At 38.8% G+C, this 21664-nt stretch overlaps 1 protein-coding gene across 4 annotated transcripts in view; it reads right to left on the bottom strand.

Annotated features, from left to right (window-relative positions):
- pacrg (PARK2 co-regulated) overlaps window positions 1-21664 on the bottom strand; it is a 163408-nt gene that overhangs the window by 86562 nt on the left and 55182 nt on the right. For 2 of the 4 annotated variants that reach the window (XR_013799988.1, XM_079632999.1), the window contains exon 1: window positions 16468-16694. The exons of the other annotated variants lie outside the window; for them this stretch is intronic. Coding sequence is in view for 1 of the 2 variants with exons in the window: in XM_079632999.1 (XP_079489125.1) it covers window positions 16468-16560 (93 nt within the window). In the remaining variant the exon portion in view is untranslated. Of the gene's footprint in view, window positions 1-16467; window positions 16695-21664 lie in introns of those variants that run through there. 4 annotated transcript variants of the gene reach the window in all.

The following is a 21664-nucleotide window of genomic DNA, read 5'->3' as shown; positions in this document are numbered from 1 at the left end:
AAGAGAATTTTTAAAGAGAAATGTCGGAGGAGCTTGAGTTTGTTGCCCAGCCCTGTTTGGTTGAACCGTGAGAGGCGTCAGCTTACGCTACTCCTATATCCTATGTCATACATCGTCAAGTGTTAAGGCCCTTGCACACTAAGTCCGATATTTGCGTCCGACATTTTCGCACGTTAAAAAATAAATACGACCTCATGTTATGTCAATCACGCTTACACACTGCCTCCGAAACTTTCGTCCGTCATAACAAAAAAACGGATCGGATTTTCTGCGTTTTCCGCATCCGTAGCACGCATTTTGAATGGTGTTTTGACAATTCAGAGCCACTGAATCACGAATATGAAAAGACGGTTACGCATTTTTGGGTGAACCATCCCTTAAGCCTTGTCTGAGAAACCAGGGGTAAATGAATTAGAGGACATAGTGTTTCACACTCCAAAAGCAGTGCTGGTATGTGGATAAAGAACGTCTTGTAGCTCTTTGCATCACACACACGCATCTGGTCACCAGTGCTGATTTTTGCTGAGCCAGCCAGCTCAATGAATCAAGCACATTGATCAGTCTTGCCAGGCTTTGCATTTACTGCCATGACCAGTAATCAGCCTGCATCTATTCAGCCCCGTGCAAACCAATTTAACAGCACTCCAAAGAATAACACCCATGGCCATGAACATCGGACATGTTCCATCAGCACACTCTCTGCAATCTACAAAGGCATCTGGACACATTTAAGAGTGTGTATCCATCCAGATGTGTGAAAGCTGAGAGATTTTGACTCTTGGTTAGCAGCTGTTAGGATTGTTGCTGCATTATATGCTGTCAAGAGGCACACTATGACTCTTGCACCCGACGCAAATCTAAAATGGGTTGGTCTGAAGTAGCTTCATTATTCATAGTGGTTTGGGGCGTAACGTGAAATAAACCAATCAGAGCGTCTTCTCACATTCCCTTTAAGAGCCGGCGCGCTTGTTCCATGGCGGATTGCTATTATAACGGCGGATTTGCCAGGCACACGCCAGGAGTGGTTCACAGCCAAGGAGACCGACGTTCTCGTCAGGGCTGTAAAAGACAGAGAAGTGACATTGTATGGGGATGGGAGAAACCCACCTAAATTAGCTTCGGTTAAACAGGCGTATAATAAGTTGGGTAAATGTTAGCTATATTTATGCCTATTTTTTTCACATCTTCATAGGACACAACAATGATTTCCCTCGTATGTTAATGTTCCCTTAATAATGTATGATTTGCAAAAATGAAAACTGCTACGTTGTTCACATGCTACATAATGGCTAAGCATGCGCCCTTAAAATAGCATATGACTAACATACAACACGCCACTGACTTTAGACTAGGTTTTTCCTGGTCTGTGGCGGAATTGTTTTCTGAAACTGCAAAATAGCACCAGGGAACATTTGCGCCAGAACACGCCTCCTCTTTTCGCTGAACTGCCCCCGGGAGCGCAAGTTCATTCCATAATTTACCGACGTGCGTCTGTGGATGGAAAAGTCCGCTGTTACCAGGTGCAAAATACGAATGATACGCGTCGGTGTACAAAGTCAATTGCGCTGGGTGCAAGATAGGGCCCAATGAGATTATTAAGCTACAGCTGCATTCATAATCACAATAAGCTCATAACATTAGTCATATTCAGCAGAGATGACTTTTGCATGACAAACACTTAGACAACATCCCATTGCTTTCAAGCTTGACAGCCACCACAATATTGTCTATAAGCATACACAAGTTTCGTCAGCACAGGCTTACACAAAATGGCAGAGAGATAGATAAGATAAAACAGAAAGGTTTATTATTAGTTAATCAGCAGGAAACTCAAGTCTTTCAACTGGCAATAATTTCAATAGAGAGATACATGAATTGCAGTATGGCTTGATGATAGTAACAATGGGCTTGTCTAACAGATTTCCAGAGCATATACACACACAAGGGATCAGACGAAGAGACGATGGACAACTGGATGACAAATTGAGCGATCTAATGCTTGTAAGGTATAACATAAACATCTAACAGGTATCATGGTTAGAGAGTCTGTTAGAGGGGCTGTTTACACGACACCGGTTTCAACTAAAACTTTTTATGCGTTTTGGCCATTAATTAACGGCAGGGCTCGACATAAGCAATGGCCCGATGGCCCGGGGCCAGTAAAAGAGTATGTCGGGCTAGCTGATTGGCCAGTCACTGGCCCGTGCGGGCCAGTGACTGGCCATCAGCAAAACAAACAGCAATTCGTCACACACAGTGGCGCGAAGAGTGTCAATGTTACTTCAGGTTATTTAATATTCCGGCTGTGAATTATAAGCTCTGCCTCTGATTGACCTAAAATCACCAGGGAACGTTTGCGCCAGAACAAGCCTCCTCTTTTCGCTGAACCGCCCCTGGGAGCCCAAGTTCCCTAATTTATCGACATGCGTCTATGAAGGGAAAAGTCTGCTGTGCGTCGGGTGCAAAATAGGAAGGATACCCAAAGGCTTCGAAAACATGTGTCATCCTTGAGTCTGTTGTAAGGAACCTATTTTCATGATTACAAAATGTTATAGCCTATTGTGTTGTGTTGATTTGTGTAAGCCTAATAACCACTGTGATGATGTCCCTCCCTATGCCCTATGATTGCCCTCCCCCCTCCACCATATTTCTTACTGTTAATATCTGTATCTTTTCACTTACAAAAGAAGGACTAAACACGTAATAGCCTACGCGTGTGCATGACGTCACCGTTTTCCTCCTTAATTTTTGCAAAAGTTTGCGTTTTCAAGCCACCAAAACGCAGTTGTCGTGGTACAAATGAACGGCCAAAACACATAAAAAATGTTCCGTTTTTAGTTGAAAACGGTTTTGTGTAAACGGCCCCTAAGTGTGACATATAGAAAACCACTGCCTTGTCATACAGCGCACATGTGATTAAACATCTGGAACATTTATCACGCACACACACCTGGAACCTCTTGCTGAGAACCTACTTTTTGAAATTTAGGTGTAGAAAATCAGAAATTGAAATAATTACAGTACCGGTAGTCCTTTAGTCAGGCTTGAATATAAATTTGTCACCACAATCTGGTCATCTACAAGAAAATTTGATAATATTCTTTAGACAATTGTTTCACATCATAAAAAAAAGCTAACAAGTCTGTTCATTATTTCATTAAGCTATTTATTGCTAATTCCATTGAATCGCTGATCTGTGGTTTTTGCTTGAGTAATCAGAACAATTAATTGCCGAGGACCAACATCTGAAAAAGCCTAATCATCAAATCCACTGTATCTGCAATTGTTTTAGAGCTGCCAGCCTTTGTGATTAACACATCATGGGTGTTTTTCACAGGAGAGAATTGAAGCAGTGCCTCTTCACAAAAAGAAAAGCTAAATAATTTATAGGCTATATATAATATGATATAAAATATATCTTCATGCATCATATTTCACTAAAGCAACAGTGACATCACCAGGGCTGCGTTTCTCAAAAGAACCGTTGTCAGGCGTAGCAGTATATGACCACACGACGCAGGAATACGGTAAAAACAGACTTTAGGCTAATTCAAGGGAAAACTCAGGGAAACAGATTTTCCTACTATTAAACATTGACGGCACGGAACAATGAGCAGACAAAACAGTAAGTATATAGGCTACACAGGTTAACAGAGGGAACTAAACAGGAACAGCTGAACCGAATTACAGTATAAGTAATGTGTAGCTATTTTTTCTCATTTGATTTAAAGTGCAGTTGTAGTTACTAGGAAACAGTGTTTGTTTACTGTGCTCACAAGCTGAAATCTCGTTGGTGAAGTCTCGTTTGTTCGTGTTTAGTCACGAGGAAACAGTTCGCTAGTGAGGCGTGGCCTAAGCCAGTTCGCGCTATTTACAGTGTGTTATTTGTAGCACTTATTAGAAAGAAACAGTCAAGCAACAGGAGGTGATAGTAATTTCTCGGGATAAACAGTTTCGCTAGTGAGGTGTGTCCTGTATTCAATAACACATTTCAGGTGAGTATTAAGCAAGTAGTCCGTGGCCATTTTCAAGAAACTGCTGAAGACGCATCTTTTTCGGCAACACTTGATCTTCTATTCTATATCTATTATCTTTATAAAAAAAAAAAAAAAAATTAAAGTACACGTACTGCGTTAGATTAAAATGGGAAGGGTCTTGCATATTGTTGTCCTGTTGTTAGTTTAACTGCTTCTATTGTTCTCATTTGTAAGTCGTTTTGAATAAAAGAGTCTGCTAAATGAATAAATGTAGGCCTAAATGTAATGTAAAGCTATGGGAACTAACAAGAACTCATGCAGAAACGACAGGAACTAAACAAAACAGAATATGACCATGAAAATCGTGAGCTAAGTTGATCGTAGGGACCATTGATGGCAATGGTTCTACGATCTATTTAGGCAATACTTTTGGGAAACGCAGCCCAGATAAATGCAGGGAGATAAAAGAAAACCATTAAAAAGGATGTGACTAAACTAAACTGATCTCACTCTTCTCAAACTGAGGACTAACTACTGCCTTTGAGTTTGCAAAAGAATAAGAAAAAAAATCACAATTCCTAATCAAAGTAGAGAGACAAATATTACAAGAAAGGAGTGGGACATTTCCTAAGAAATGCACACAAAGACTGCTCTTCAGAGGAGAAACCCTGCACTGCAGTTGTGTTCAAAGTCTGAATACACATGTAAAAAAGATTCAAAGAAACAAAAATATTAAGTAAGAGGTTAGAAGTAAAAACATTATTCAAAGAAGAGATTAAGCAATAGAAGTTTTGGCTGTCTTTAAGTTTCTACTGATTTGGAATACTACGATAACTGAAGTGACTTCCAAATGTGAAGTTTCAAAATGCTGCAATAGAGAAGCCAAATACAAGTTTGGGGTCAGTAAGATTTTTTTAAAGACATTAATACTTTGCTTAATATATTCAGCAACGAAGCATTAATTTAATAAAAATTGACAGTAAAACATTTTAGAATGACAACAGATTTCTATTTCAAATAAAGTAGGCCTAATCAACATTTTACAGTAAGTGGATCAAAACCTTTCATCAAAGTTATAGGCCTACATGAATTTTGAACAATACCCGTTCTTGTCTTAGAACAACTTTGATTAATTTTTTGATCCACTTCAAATATTGACTACTGTATGTTGTTTGTTTTAACTTATGTCATCAAAGAATCCTGAAAAAAAATGTATCATGGATTGTTTCCACAAAAATATTAAGCAGCAAAACGCTTTCAACATTGATAAGAAGAAATGTTCTGTCCAAAATACTGATACGAAAACTTATATCGGTACTCAACTACCTACAGTTGGCTGGAAAGCAAAGAGTCTGAACCCACAAAAGGTGATCCATGAGCCAGTGCACCCTTGAGCAAAAACACTTAACCTCAGGTTGCTCCACAATGACTGTCCCTGTAATAAATGTACCATAATAAATTTGGATACGTGTCTGTCACGAGCGGCAGCTAAAGGAGGGAAACAGGCTTATTTGGAGTAATCGCAATGCATCCAATTCATTCAGGACTTCCAATACCCCTCCCATTCCAAAAAGGTCAGGTCAACATAATGGCAGTGTACTTCTTATGGATTATTAAAGAAGAATGTCAGAGAAAGGACATTGTACAGCATATTGGCATGATGTGACTTTTCCAGAGTGTATTGATTTCCTCCCAACCGTGTCTCCTCATGTGCTAACAGCATGTGGGTGGTCACAAGGCCTTGAGCTAAATAACAGTCCATGACACCTGGTTCATCCTTTGGCTGTGACCCTGAACCAAGGACACTCTCTTTCATCTCAAAACGATTCCATCGTCTGCTAAATCCTCACGTATCCATCTTCAGCAACAGGCTCATCTCATTTTAACTCTGCATTTCCTTTTGCTCATTATTGTTTTATTAGCCTTTTACTCGTAGTTCAACATCCAATTTTTCCCCTCCAGGATCCTATTAGCTGTCAAACCTAAAACAAATTAGTTAGTTTTATTTTTTCAACTGATAATTTATTTTCTAATTTTTATTCTGAAAAGCTGATATTGATGTTTTCCCTTTCTGCCAAATGGTTGTAAGTTGTCTTATCTCCAGAACGGCTAGCATATGTTACGTATTGATTGTCTTTTGTCTGCCTTGCGCTAACCGATATTGACAAACACATCCAATCATACTTTCCTAAGCCTGCTGTCCATAAAGACACAGAATCGAACCCCAATCATGTGTCACAGATGCTATCTAACAGCTTTATCTGAGTCGTGCTCTAACTGTCACCATTTCCTTTCTATGCTGCTGTCACTCATGTCTGCCTCATCTTGGGCTTCACCATCATACTCACTGAGACACCGAACCTGTTGAAAACCTGTTTCATCTGCCAAAATGTTGAGGGATGTCCCAGACTCCCAGTCACTCTTTCGCACACAATGGCAGTGTATAGGTATTGTCCTTCAATGGCCAAAAACATCATATCATAAAAGAATGAAACCAATAATGAACAGCAAGGTTTTTGCTGAATAATTATTTAAATTTAAAGTTGCAATGTAACAGAAGTGGTGTAATTGTGATGTAGCTATACCTGGAGTTTACCTGATAATCCGGATTATAGAAAAAGAAAAAAAAAGCTAAATCCATTGGATGTTGATTGGATGAAGGCAGATCTAAATGTGAGATCGCAGTCAATTACAAGAAAGGGCCAGGATTTAAGCAGACTATGATTGGAGAAGTCCGACATACGCCACCAAAGCGAAGTCGTTTCATAGGAAGATTGAGACATTTTTATTTATTTAAAAAAAAAAGAAAAAAACATTAGAAATGCATGGATGAATTGTTAAAAATCAGATCAATAAATGCATTTAGGAAATAGATAGGATAGCCTACATTTTCATTCCATGTGGATTTGGAATGTCTCTTAAGTTAGGCTATGTCTCTTATATTTCTCACCAAAACCTATTGTATAGCTTAAAAAAATGAGTCACACCGACTACTTTTATGATACATTTTTAAGACAATACCCATCCCCTGCCACTATACGGGAAAATGTGACCTGTACATTCATAGAAATTTCTCCTTATAGGCTATTCCACAGAAGAATGATTTACAGTAATTTAAAATGAAATATGTGATAGAGCTGACTATAATATCAGCCATTACATCCTGAATTTCAATCCTCATTTATATGCCTAGACGTCATTTTAACAGAGAACCTAATTTAAAAGGGCAAAGTCTTCCAAAGTTCCACTTTTTCTCAACACCATGGAAAAGGTCAAAGAGAGCCCGAGAGTGACACACGCAAACATTCTTCTGAGTTCTGCCCATTATCCATTCATCTTTAAAGCAGCTTTTTCATAACAAGGCGCTTTTGGAGATAAACTATAAAGTGCAGAAGAATCCACAGTTATCTAATTTTAAAGAAAGAGAGCATTTAGAAGTTAGCGTGCATATGCAGCCTCTAAAGTCCTAATCCACAGTTTCATGTTGCTGTTTGAAATGTGAAATGCACAAGAAAAGTGCCCAGGGAAAGGGGAGAAAGGTGAAAAATTATGCAGGCAATAACATTTCCAGATGCTATGTGTTCAGTCAAGGACCTTCAGAGCAGAGAGTTTGTTTGATCAATAGAGACCCAGTGCTGAAATGCAGCCCTGCAACTGGCACTCACACTCTGTCTCCCATATCCATTTCTCCATCAGGCATGACAAGCAGACAGAAGTATAGATGGACAGAGACAGACGGATGGATGGACGGACAGACAGACAGATGAAGAAACTAGAAGAGAGACACTTTGGCGCAGGTGGCGCTCACTAACATTTGCACCACCTGCATTGCTCCACTTCCATGGCTCTCTGCCCCAACCTGCTTCACACTACAGCAAACAAAGTCAGAAAAGCTTGCAGTTCCGTCTCCATGTTATTGTTTACATGGTTTTTGAGGCTGGTCTGTTACAGAGACTTTGAAAGAGACGGATCTGGTTTGTTATTGTCGTGTTCTGGTAGCGCAATGGTCATATGATAAGGGCTCGCTTGACGAATCAGAGAATGAGACGCAATGATCCAGAATACCCAATCAGGAAGCGAATGTGCGCCCGAAAATGGCTTAGAATACCTTAGAATATTAGTTATAAAACATGCTATATAAAAAAAAATATGGCTATATGAATAAATAAGATCGAACTTTCATCTTTGGGGCGATAGCTTTGTATGAGGGGGCCTCAGAGCTCTTGGCCAGTAGCGTTCTGAGTCTGACAGAGTCGAGGAGAGCTCTAATCCCCCCAAATTTAAAGCTCTGGGTCAGTCTCCCAACCACTGAGATATAAGCGGGAATCCCCCCCATGAGCTCTCCAGCGGACGGCTAAAAGTGGGGTGTAGGGTAGGGTTAAGGGTTAGTAGTAGTATTGTGTTGGAAATCAGCACTGTGATTGACATGAAATCATGCATGCATGTCATGTGTTTGTCTGTCAATGGGAAAAAGCCACGCAGAGTTTTGGAGTTCCCACCCCCATTTAGAGATCTCCGGGCAGCAGCTATGCAGTATGCCCTTCTCCAAAAATACGGGCTTTGAGGTGTTTTTCATTCAGCGAGTCTTCAGCAATACCCGCCTTTCAATCAAATAACACCAACGTCTGCATTTCTTCTAGATGTTCTTAAGAAAATATTTGAGAACTTCTTAAGAGTTTTTCAAGAATTGCACTTAGTAACATTACAAACTTCTTAGAATTAGATTTTTGTGAATCCGGCCCCTGGCCTCTCCAGTTCTGGAATGAATGGCAAACAAAAAAAACTTGTCAATGAATGGGCCTGTAGGAACATTTACTCCTCCTCTCCAGAGATTTTTAGTGTGTTTTTTTCCCTTCCGTCCCCCAGAAACATCTTCACGCTGTCTGCCCCCAGGCATGGAAAGGATGATGCGTTTCCCACTCTAAAGGGAGGTGAAGACCATGTGAAAATATAAAATGCTCTTCCACTCATTGTCTGTGGCAGGATAAATGGGAGAGAAGAGGGTGATGCGAGGCCTTGTATTGATTCAGTTTCTATGGCCACAAAAATCTGGCAGCATAATAAGCCTGTGTGCTTCAAGATTCACAGCTTTTAAGGCATCAAATGGCCTTGCTGTTATCAGCAAATCATGCTGCTCACCACACAGGCTGGCTATACATCAGCGACCGCATGAAAAGACCAGAGAGAGAGGTAGATATTAATAGTGTAAGAGGCAGATCTCAGGTCAGTGGTGTGTTGAAGCGATGCTAAATGTCCAGGAATGTAAGTAGATGGGTTATGGAGAGCCCTTCATATGGGCTTTGTTTATGACCTGCAGAAAGTAATGAAGTCACTGGCTGTGTCCAAGAGCGAAAGCACCTGCCTTGCTACCCAGTCAGTCAATGACTAAAAGACAGCATTTTTATATGAATTTTCGGACAGGATTCCAAGAATTCCATGTCTAATGATCTAATGCCTATTGTAATTAATTAATTGATGAATCAATATTAATATTAAATGGAACATAATGGGCCAAAAAAACTATTAGCATTAACTTTAATAATACTTGGTTATCCTGATTACAGCATGCAAAGATATGGGAAACATTTTCTCTACCCGTTTAAAATAAATGTTGATAAGCCCATTTTTCATCCTAATAATGTGATTATATGGCTAGCTGCATTTTATCATTTTGCATAGCACTGTTTTTCCCTTCTGTCTGCGACCCTATCCAAGTGGATACAGGTTCAGCCCGGAGATCTCCAAGGGTAGAGCAGGAACTCAAAGAGGAGGCAGGACAATAGGTTAAGCCCCCTTTTAGAGCACCCGGCTGCTCCCGGATGTCCCTCTCATCCTATCAGAACACATCTGTGACAGAATTTTCAGTCACAACCCACCAATTGAGAACCACTTCACTTGATCTAACAAACAGGCTCTTGAAATAAACGTAGGTTACGCTTGTAAATTTATGCTCTCCTCTTTGAGATCCACAGAATGTAACGCAATCTTGACTGTACAGTAAACCTCATGCCTACCAACAAGCAAAATACCAAAAAGCACTCCTCTATTCACTACAATCCTCTAAGTAAACACTCCCTGGCTGTATCAGTCATTTAAGGGATAACGGCCGTCTGCCAGAAGCTATTTATTTTAGTCGATAAAGTTTTAAATATGGATATTTTTCTTACAAGAATGCATCACTTTACTTCAGAAGGCCTTTATTAACCCCCCGGAGCCGTGTGGAGCACTTTTATCATGGATGGATGTACTTTGATGGACTTCGAAACATAGGCTAAACGGCCATTCACTGCCATAGCTTGGAAGAGCCAGTCTGACATTTTTTAACATAACTCAGATTGTATTCGTCTGAAAGAAGAATGTCATATACGCCTAGAATGGCTTGAGGATAAGTAAATCATGGGGTAATTTTCATTTTTGGGTGAACTATCCCTTTAATTTACACAGCGAACAAACATTAAAATGAAGGAGAATACAGAATAATATGGAAAAAATATTTTAGTCTGCCTCCCTCTCTTCTTCTCTTTCTCTTTTTGGTGCAATCACTAACAGTAATGAAATGCATTGTGTTATCGAAAAGACAACACTTGAAGATTAACTGCCGGTGAGTTTGAGACGTACGTCTATGTAGCCTAGATCTTAAAAAAAAATTAAATCTGTGTGCACATGGAAGTGCACGCGGCACAGACTAGGTGACACACTTTGTTGTATAACGAACTTAGCAGAGCGTTCTCCACCTTGCCTTTCTAAGCACACAGAGCGGTATGGGAGATATTAATCGTCTCCCGGTGATGAGCTTGCCATCAGAGAGAGGATGTGACTGTTGGATGAATCAGCCAGTGACTCTTCTACCTCTTACACACATAATGAGCAACACACCTCTAAATGTTTAATGCAGCCAGTTGGATATGTGGGCTGCTGTGTCAATATGATGTAGATTAGCAGCTTTGAAAGCAGAACTGTGTCGATGTGCAGCAGATGACGATAATCTCCACACAATTTACAGAAGGCAAGTTATTTCTGCCATGTCCCATATTCCACAGACAGAGTTGGTCCAATCAGCCATCCAATTTGAACAGATTTATAATTTAGAATCTATACAAGAGATAAAGGGAATCATGGTGTCATCATTTGGGGGCCATTCACACAAAACGTGTTTTTGTGTTTAAAAATGTGATACGTTTAAGTTGAACTACTTTTACCTTGAATAATGCATCATTAGAATATAGGCCTATGTCATGTACAAGATGCTCCTTCACTAATGGAACTTCTAATGGTACCCCATGTCCCACATTCGTTAAACAGAGCTGGTCCAATCAGACAATTTATCCAATTTTAACAGATTTAAAATTAAGAATCTTTATATAATAATTATTAGTACAAAGAAAAAGTTTGGCACAAAAAAATGTATGTCATCATTTAGGGGCCATTTGTACAAAATGTGTTTTTGCATTTAAAAAAACACGTAACGCAGGGAAGTGGAATGAACAAAAGGACAGGTCTAGAGACACGTTGGTGAACAACTTTTAACTTGAGCGCTACATATTAAGAATTGTCAAAGACATAAATCTAGCATGTTTACATAGAAAACCTATATTAAAAAAATATATGCATTGGAAATGGAATACAAATATGCAGTCTGTGTTAACTGTGCAATCTTATTCACCCGGCCTCATGTCATTCTAAATCCACACTATCTTGTTCCATGGAACACAATATGATATTTTGCTTCATGCTTCAAAAAAAGATGCGAAAGGACCATAAAATATCTTAAATATATCAGAAAAGGAATAGTTTGCCCAAAAATAAAAATTCTATCATCGTGTAAGCCTGGAAATCCAGACCTAAATCTGAAAGATTATTGGTCTGGCGTCGACTAATGAAAATCGGCCAGCTCGAGGGGCGGCACCAAGCATGCATTTGAAAATCTCACTGCACGCAATTGGATAACATTACGACCAATCACAACAATACACAGGGTGACGTATCCAGAGCGACGGACAGGAACGAATCGAGCACCGTCTTCTGTTCCTCTTTTAGAGAAAAAGGCAAGTCTAAGTCTTTCATTGTAACGGCCAAAGCCGTTTCAAACAACTGGTGTTCATCCATAGCCATCTTGCAATGTTTACTAATGACTTCGACGTCGCAGCGCTGTCGTCATCTCGCCTCTGGCCCACCTATATAAGATAACCCGATGCGATTGGTGCAGCTCAGATACAAGGGCATATTTAATGAGCATCATTACTCGACACGAGTAACTCGCTGAGCAAATTCAACTTGTGCTCTCGCGAGAACTCGGTATCATCGTGTATTCCCTCAGAACAGAAAACACAAGTCATGTGACCTACTTTTATGATTCTTCTATGTTGTTTTTTTTTTTAGTTGTTTTTTTTAGATGAGTTTCTTAAAAAAGCCACTGGTCACTATCTAAAGGCCAATACTGGTAACATTTAAAGGCCAATTCACACTGCACCGACAGATAGCAACAGGCACCTTGTCTGTTTTTTTTTTCCCCGGATCAGCATGTTGTTACCCCTGTCTGTGTCTGTTGCCTGACGCAGTCTGTTGCAGTCTCTAACTCTGAGATGAAGTTTTAGGAAAACGGCATGGTCCAAAATATACAGTATCCGCATATTCTGAGCAGAACAATAAGGAAACAAAACAGCTGTTTGGCTCCAGGAAAGATTTAAATTTAGGGTTAGTTGGTTGTCAAACTGATGTGAGTTGATGGCTGTAATGAAGAACAATCATAAATTAATAGACATGCCCTCAACAACACAGCATCTCCTGTGAGAGACCACACCTTAGATCACAACCTTAATTAGCACATGGGGGAAAATTAGGTCAGTTTAAGCACAGGAGCGAGGGTTTAGCCATGAGTTAAGGGGGGTAATTAATTAGTCACATACAGATGCTAAACAGGCTCATTAGTGAAAAGTGACTGTGGGCTAAATGACATGTGTGTGTCTGTGGCTGTGCATGTGTTAATAGTTGTGAACATAAATACACATAACAAATACACACAATCCATGTTGTGAAATAGTTCATTTCATGGTGTGTGGCTGTGCAACTCTGGTATAGGACACAAAACTGAGGCCTCCATTAATGTATCTTTCATATATTTCTATAATCTACTCAGTTAGTGCACAACACAGCGAAATTTAAAAAGCAAACATAAGTTCACAACACAACGAAATTAAGCCACAACACAAAGAAAAATGTACAACACAACGTAAATAAGCCACAACACAAAGGAAAAAGCCACAATACAACAAAATAAAGCCACGACACAACGGATATAAGCCACAACACAATGGATATAAACCACAACACAACGGAAATAGGCTAACTCCGTAACACAACGGAAATGCTGCCGACCACCAGAGGGCTCTCGGAGCGCACTAAAGTTAGTTTTCCATGCCATTGTTCGGCAGTCTTAAGATATCAATACCAGGATTAGATTTAACAGTATGTAACCATAAAATATTACTTCAAAATCACCTACAAAGCTGCGTATTTTACTCGAGAACGTATTTTACTTTGACCCGCTTCTACAGCGCATGATCCCTAGGGAACGTCTGGCATTTCCACCAAGTGGTTAAAATGTATAATTTATTATAATAATATTTAATAATTAAAAATAAAAACCATTTGGTGAATTGACCGTTTGCAAAGACTCGCCCCCTTTAGTTACTGTTGCTATGTCCGACAAGCTACGCCACTCTCACGCCCCACCATGTTCTCACGCAGTGAAAAATACATTGCGGAGCAGAGAGGACACTGACAACGCGCTGACAGACAGGACAGACCAGGTTACTTTTGATTTTAAACAATGTCTCACCGTGGAAAGGCATCAGTACACTCCGTTTCTCAAGTTCAAATCATCCCATGTTAATCTACTAAAACTCTCCTGACTGCTTTGTCGGACAAAATGGCGGATGGCGAAGTATGATTGGTCAGATCACCTGTCAATCAAGCTCCCTGCGAAGGGTCAATTAACGAATTACAAGAAGGTATTGGTACAATTTCACCCGTAGTCAGTCTGGTTACTAGGAACATACTACAACCTTTAAAACATGATTAAAATAAAATAAAATAAAACTTATTATATTACATAAATTTTGTTTCCTAAAATAATTGTTTACTGTAACATGAAGGGAGGTATTGGAAAAAAAGTCACCTGTAGTCTGTCTTACAATCAAGCTTTGGATTTTGAACATGTCTGCTTTTGAATGTTAAAAGTTATTTGAATTAATGGCAGACGTTCCCTTAGGCATCTGTGGTAGCGTGTCAAAGCATTCTAGAGTATAAATATGCAGCTATAGGCTAATGCACGTAGGTGATTTTGAAATAATAAATGTCGATATACAATGGTTAGCTAATAGCTACATACTGTTAAAACTAGTTGTGGTGTTGATATATTTTTTAGACTGCTGACTCTATAGAACAGTGGCATGGAAAACTAACTTTACCACGCTCCAAGAGGTTGGTCGGGAGCATTTCCGTTGTGTTGCGGCTTTATTTCGTTGTGTTGTGGCTTATTTCCGTTGTGTTGTACATTTTCCGTTGTGTTGTGGCTCATTTCCGTTGTGTTGTGGATTTATTTTGTTGTGTTGTGGCTTATTTCCGTTGTGTTGTACAATTTCCACTGTGTTGTGAACTTATGTTTGCTTTTTAAATTTCGTTGTGTTGTGCACTACTGGGCCACTGTTATAATCCATCTTTATGTCCTTATTTTTGAAAACGCTTCTCTCAACTATTGCACAGATTCTGCCTGAAATAGGAAAATACTATCTTTCAACAGGGCGATAAGAGCTGCCAGTTTAAACTGATGGGCTTTTATACTTGTTACGGGCATCTAATACATCTTCATCTCTGGCCAACAAGTAGACGCTATCAAGAGATGAGCCCATTTTAGGCAATTATACCCCAGCCTGCACTGATGGGGGTGATGTCGTGGGGCATGAGAATGATGGGTAACTGTCAGTTCAGCTGTCTAGTGAAAAATGGGATCCACATTGTGATGAAATATGTGTAAAGCAAGCAGAAACTCCATTTTGAAGTGACTGTTTGTTTTGTGGATGATAGAAGGATATAAGAGTGAAAATAAAAGAAAGAAAAAAAGAAAGAAATACAGAAGAATGTAGCACACCCAGGACAATGCTACAAATCATGACCAACCTGGTCAAGTTAGCAAATGTTTTTACCACTCAGAGTATAGATAGAGTATACATAGAATACAAAAATAAAATTGTTGCATTGGAATGTCATCACCTATACTCTGATTAAAGGATTCGATTTTTTTAATGAAATCTAGCTTTCTGTCCCTCCAATGAAAGCTACGCAACTGAAACTAATCCACATGAATTGAGCGGTTTAGTCCAAAATTTCTGAAGAGACTCGATCGCTTTATATGATGAACAGATTGAATGTATAGGCTTTTATTCACATATAAACATTGATCAGAGAACATAGGCCTAAATAAACCCTCATCCGAACCCGATAACAAAACTCTTGTGGAAGCTCAAACGCGCTGCGTAACACGGTTTAACCTCATTGGTTCTCGCACGTCAAGCGAACATTCTGTTGGTTTACCGCAACTGATGTGTGAGTTGATTACATGAATAAAAGTCTAAATTCAAACTGTTCAGCATATAAAGCGATCAAGTCTCTTCAGAAATGTTGCACTAAACTGTTCAATTAATATGGATGACTTTTATGATCTCTTTAAGTACTTTTTGAAGCGTAAAAGTTTTAGTTGCCTTCTGGAGAGACAGAAAGCTCTCAGATTTCATCAAAAAGATCTTCTTTTGTGTTCTGAAAATAAACGAAGGTCTTATGGATTTGGAATGACATGAGGTGAGTAATTATTTATCATTTTTGGGTTAACTAACCTTTAAAGCTAAATGTGTTGATACCCAGTCTGAGGGATTTTTATAATGAATTTTTTTTTAAAATTGCCCATTTTCTGTCTAACAATTAAATACTGCTGGCCATAGCATCCCTCCAAGTCTAAGATAATCAATATGGAACATCACAAACTGCTCAGAATTAATGAAGTATACAGTATTATTCTTTCTTTAATAATATGATTGATGCTAAAATTATATATCACACAAACGTCTGAATCATTCCATTAAATCACAGGTGACCTGTGACTGCAGCTTCATTTTCTAAACAAGTCTCATCCGAATGCGGGTTTTAAGCCAGATAGGACATTAACCCAGTCACAACCCCATTAAAACAGGCACTAAATTAAGTTAACGTTAACACAGATTTGTAGTCACATTAGTAGAAGCAGAAGAATACACTAGTAAGTTACTAAGTTAGGCCATTATCACAACGAATCGTTTACAATGGTTAGGCGGCCTAACGTTAGCTACATGAGCAAACATCCCAGCCTGAAAAAAAAACAACTAATTTCTAGGAGATGGCACAAATGTCCTGTCTGTCTAACGTTAACGTTAGTTTAAATACAATCAAAAAAACTTACCACTGAATTCTTCATGGTGGACTTCACCGTAAATCCCTCCGTTGTCATTTCTTTTTTACCTAAAGGTTCAAATGCTCTCATTTTCGTACACATCGCTAATTAAGCAGTTTCAGTTTAAAAAGATCGATACAGATTCATAGGATAAAACCGCACGGAGAACGCCAGCTATCTCATTGGTGTCGCATTAGTGCTCGTCTGTTTGGGTTGCCAAGGACTCACTTAGGGACGCGCTGCGGTTGCTATGGAGGGTTAAAAAAACCCGGATGTTCATCTTGCTATGGAAACACAACGCACTCCGTTGTCGTTTATCAAACGTCATTTAAAAATAAAAGGGAAATGTAGCAAAATGATAATCAATACCGGAAAGTGTGATTATGTTCCAGTGATATATGTGCGTGCATAAGGCATATATTTTCTCAGCACATCTATCTTTTATTCAGTATAATTATATTTTTTGTTTTTCCAATAATTATTTTAGGGTTTTTGTTTTGGCTCTTTCTTGTATTATTAAAAGTAAACATGTGAGACCAGTAGCAAGTCACATCCTTAGGACCATTTTTAAAGGTCTAATGAGTAGGCTACATTCTGCAGTGGTTCTCAACCATTTTGACAATAAGTTTTGTCATGTAATTTAAATGTAAAATGCAGTCACCCATATGCTTTGAAATGTAATTTATAGCTCGTAAAGTAGGAAATATAATCTACAGTAAAGATTATTGTATGGTATGTTCTTTCTTTAATTATATTGAAAAAAATTAAACCGCATTTTGTACACTACATATAGCCTAATAAAGCCTTAAAAGTTTGGAAACTTTATATATATATATATATATATATATATATATATATATATATATATATATATATATATATATATATATATATATATATATAAAAATGCGGCATAAAAAAAAAAACCAATATCTCCAAACTTGACAGATACATATTTTTTTTAATAATTTTAGATCGATTGATCTCACCCCCCTGAGGTTGAGACCCACTTTTGTAGTTCACCTTGGGGCCTCCGCCTCCCTCATCACAGTGCCTGAAGGAAAGATTCCCAGTTGCCCTGCTTTGATGATGGCACCGTGTCCATCCTGCATCATGTGCTTAAGCACTGATGCTGTATCCTCAGGTTTACTAGCACATTGTCTGCTGAATCTTGAGAGAATTCCACTGTACTAAATCATTCCACTATAAGAGTTTGGCACTTTTAATCTCTGGTGTGTCTTTGCCTCTGGACTCTTCGCAACAGTAGGCTACAGTAATTAATCTTCAGTGTGGTGTGCAAGCAGTTTCTCTGAAAACTCCTATTTGGTTTTTATGACTCCGCCGAGGAAGGAAATGCCGCGTGTGTGTGTGTGTGTTTTTGAGGGGACAATTTTGCAATGTTATGCTACTATTAGAGCCATTTGTGATAATTTTAATGCATCAAAAATCTTTTACAACACAATAACGTTAAGAGTCCCTAGTAACCAAATCAACTATCCATGGTTTTTATATTATCTGCCATCTTGGTTTGCCTGTCCAATCGAAACGACACATAGTGGACAGTTTCACATATTTTTACTGTTATCATGCTGTTTTTCCATATGACATCGCTAAAAGAATTGCCCCCAGACACAAACCATTAGATGCTGAGTGCGTGGGCCTCATTTATGCCATTCTCATGGCACTAATGATGTGTATGTGAGTGAGCCCCATTTTGATGTGCCAAGGACTGAGTCCCACTGCTTCCGCCGCACACACATGATATGTAATGAGTAAACAGCCGACCTTCATCTTCATCATCACGGCCTCCGCTCGTGTTTGATGTGTGTCTCATTTGGCCGCTTCTCTCGGGGCTGATGCAGCATCCCACTGACACAGGCAGCAATTAGACAGCGATCACCAGAAAGTTTGGTGCTGCAGGACCATTAACAGAGGGAAATGCACGCCTCAGACTAACAGAAGCAGGAGCTGGGCTGGACACAGAGAAAACAACCGACAGGACTCGTCGGATATGCCAATCAGCATCCCCAAACGGCCCATTAGGGCTGTGGGTTCGGGTTTCTCTGCAGGACAGCCGCAGATACGACACATAAGCATCTTGACTGTCAGGAAGTGAAACTGTGCGACTGTAATGAAGAGAAAACTGAATAGTAAACAATGCATCTGAAAGCACTTTTTTGTACAGCATCACGAAAATTCATCAGCACAAGAGTTTACTTCAGATTCACAGAGCACGTAGCAATATTCTCTCAAGTTCGGTTTCATTGTTTACTTGTCTTTTCCGTTCCGTCACTTGCATTTGCTGTTTTGTGAGCGTATGCTAATAATTCAGAAGCTCAAAAGCAGATGCAGCCGTACCTTACGCATCATATTCTGGAGAATATCTGCACTAGATCAAATACCACAGAGTTAAGAGTAAATATGTGTGTAAATATATTACACCACCTTTGGAAAGTTTGGGTTAATGTTTTGGAGAAGTCTCTTATCCTCACTAAGATTACTAACAGTTTGCGCCAGCACAAACCCTCTTTTGGCATTTACTACTGTCAAGATATACTGAAGACAAACAGTAAAAAAATTGTGCCTGAAAAAGCGTGGATGGAATTATTTTTGCTGCTGACCTTGTTGCATATGCATTTATAGGAGTTTCCCTTTCAAATGCAAAATTGAAGGGAGGAGATTATTTAAATGAATCACACAAGGTGATTTACTAAGGTGTTGTGTAAATGGCCCCTAAATTGGCATAGAATCTTTCTGAATTATAAAAGCTGTTTTAAGTCAGTCTTCTCTTAATGGCAGTGAAAAAATACACACTCTTAGATAATATTCCAAAGATCAGATCCATACAGCAATCAATACCTCGCAGGGAGATATTAAGGCCTTGTAATTTGTTCTGTTTTCTGTTGTTGTCATTCATGGTTGGCCTGTTTTAATCTTTTCTGGTGATTATTTCCTCATTCTTTCCAAATCCATTCTCTTATCCGACTGACTTGCCCCTTTTGACTTTTTTTTTCATATGCCTGAGAATTATTAACTGAGCTTAAAGGATTAAATCACTTTTAAAATGAAAATTCTGTCATCATATACTCACCCTTAAGTTGTTTCAAACCTGTATGAATTTCTTTCCTCTGCTGAACACAAAGGAAGATATTTAGAAGAATGTCAGTAACCAGACAGTTGCTGGTTCCCATTGACTTCCATAGTATATTTTTTTCCTATGGAAGTCAATGGGAACCAGAAACTGTCTGGTTACTGACATTCTTCTAAATATCTTCCTTTGTGTTCAGCAGAGGAAAGAAATTCATACAGGTTTGAAACAACTTAAGGGTGAGTATATGATGACAGAATTTTCACTTTAAAAGTGAACTAATCCTTTTATTTAAATGTCGTAGAATAAAACAGCAATTTAGTCAGGATATTTAATCAGATGGGGCTACTTTCTTTAACCAGTGAATCCCACAGAAAAATTTGAGTCTATGCAATTTCATTGTTTTATTGCCTTTTTCTATATCTAATCAACATGAAATGCTATTTGAAACAATTTTTTCTTTCATAATGAATGAAAGAAACAGGTTATTCAATTAAAAATAAAGTTGGCTAGCGCTTTTTGTTATCCATCTGGAATTAGGTGGTGAAATGTGTTACATATCAGAATTTGCCAAAACAGATGACTAAGCAGCTATCTATCTGGCTAATGATTTACAATACCCAAATGCCTGGCATAAGTGATTTCAGCAAAAAAAAAAAAAAATTGATTCAGATGAAGAAAGAAATTTTGTGAGATACATTTTGATGAAGATTATGAAGACAAACATTTGTTGTTTTAAGAATAACATTCACTAATACATCATTCACAATAAGATTTGAGAAAAAAAAATATATATATAGTAAAGTAATTAGGCTATTGTAAAATTTTGATTCTTATTCACCAGGTGAATCTAATTCTCTGACAGTTTGAGATCTTGGTCCACTATATTATTTCATTCATCTCCATGGTGACTGGCACATGTGTTCTCCAGGTTAATCTTCGGGAGATCAAATGGGCCTCCACACATATTATGTTCCCTTGCGTGACACCTAAAAGTTCAATAGCAAAAGACTGGATTTTATACATTTCAGTATTACCTGCGTTTACTCTTCTATAACACTGTGGGAATATTGCTGTTGTGAAAACCAACACATATTTTCGAAACAATAGCTTTAAATTAAGACAAAAATGTGATGCAAATCTTTCAGACACTTACATGTACAGTAAGTTTTACCATTAGAATAATATTTGGCTGAAGATGGGTGTAGTATTCTCTCTCTCTCTACCTCTCTCTCTCTCTCTCTGAGTGCGTGTTGGGAGTGAGGAGGGTGCGTGTGTGAGAGCGTGGTTCTATCGTACGCTGTTCTTTATATTTTTTGTGTGTTTTTTCTTTTCTATTTCTTGATATTTATAATTTATTGTTTGTAAAGATTAATTTAGGGTTCTAGTAAGTAGGCCTAGTGTGCCGTGCTTTGCACGGTTCACCTGGCGTTAGGTATGGCGTCCACAGGTGGAAGGACGCCATTATCCCTCCGCCATGGTTTCAGGTGCGTGCCAGAAGCGAGTGCTACAGTGGAGGATGTTTTGATAGCAGTTGGTGAGCAGTTAGGCTATGAAAATATCGTCTCGGCTTCGAGAATGAATAAAGCCGTAGTTGTTTTTTTAAAAACAGAAGCATTGATCAACAAGGTTATTGAGAACGGTTTGTGGGTGAAAGAAATGTTCGTTAGTACCACTCCGCTGTTTGCTCCGGCTACGAAAGTGATCATTTCAAACGTCCCTCCGTTCATTGAGAATGAGGTCATTGTCAGAGAACTCACAAGATTCGGAAAAGTGGTGAGCGAGGTTAAAACGGTTCCCTTAGGATGCAAAAATCCTGCTCTTAAACATGTCATGTCTTTTAGGAGACACGTGTTCGTTTTTTTGAATTCTCCGGATAAATTACTGGACGTATCGTTTAGAGTGAAAGATGGCGATAGTTCGTATCTGATATTTGCAAGTACAGAGAGTTTGCGATGTTTTGAATGTGGAGAGTTCGGACATAAGAGACTCTCGTGCCCTCAAAAGAAAACTTCGGCAGAAGCAAAGATTAGTGGTGAGACGGATGTATCAACGGTGCGCAAAGATGTGGAGTTAAAACAGAAAGCAGGAGGGGAAACGTCAGGTTTGGACGAAGCT

The sequence above is a fragment of the Phoxinus phoxinus genome (genome assembly GCF_949152265.1).
Source record: "Phoxinus phoxinus genome assembly, chromosome: 13".
Lineage (NCBI taxonomy): Eukaryota > Metazoa > Chordata > Actinopteri > Cypriniformes > Leuciscidae > Phoxinus > Phoxinus phoxinus.
The sequence above is the reverse complement of the archived record's forward strand: the minus strand, read 5'-3'. Positions and strand labels throughout refer to the sequence as shown.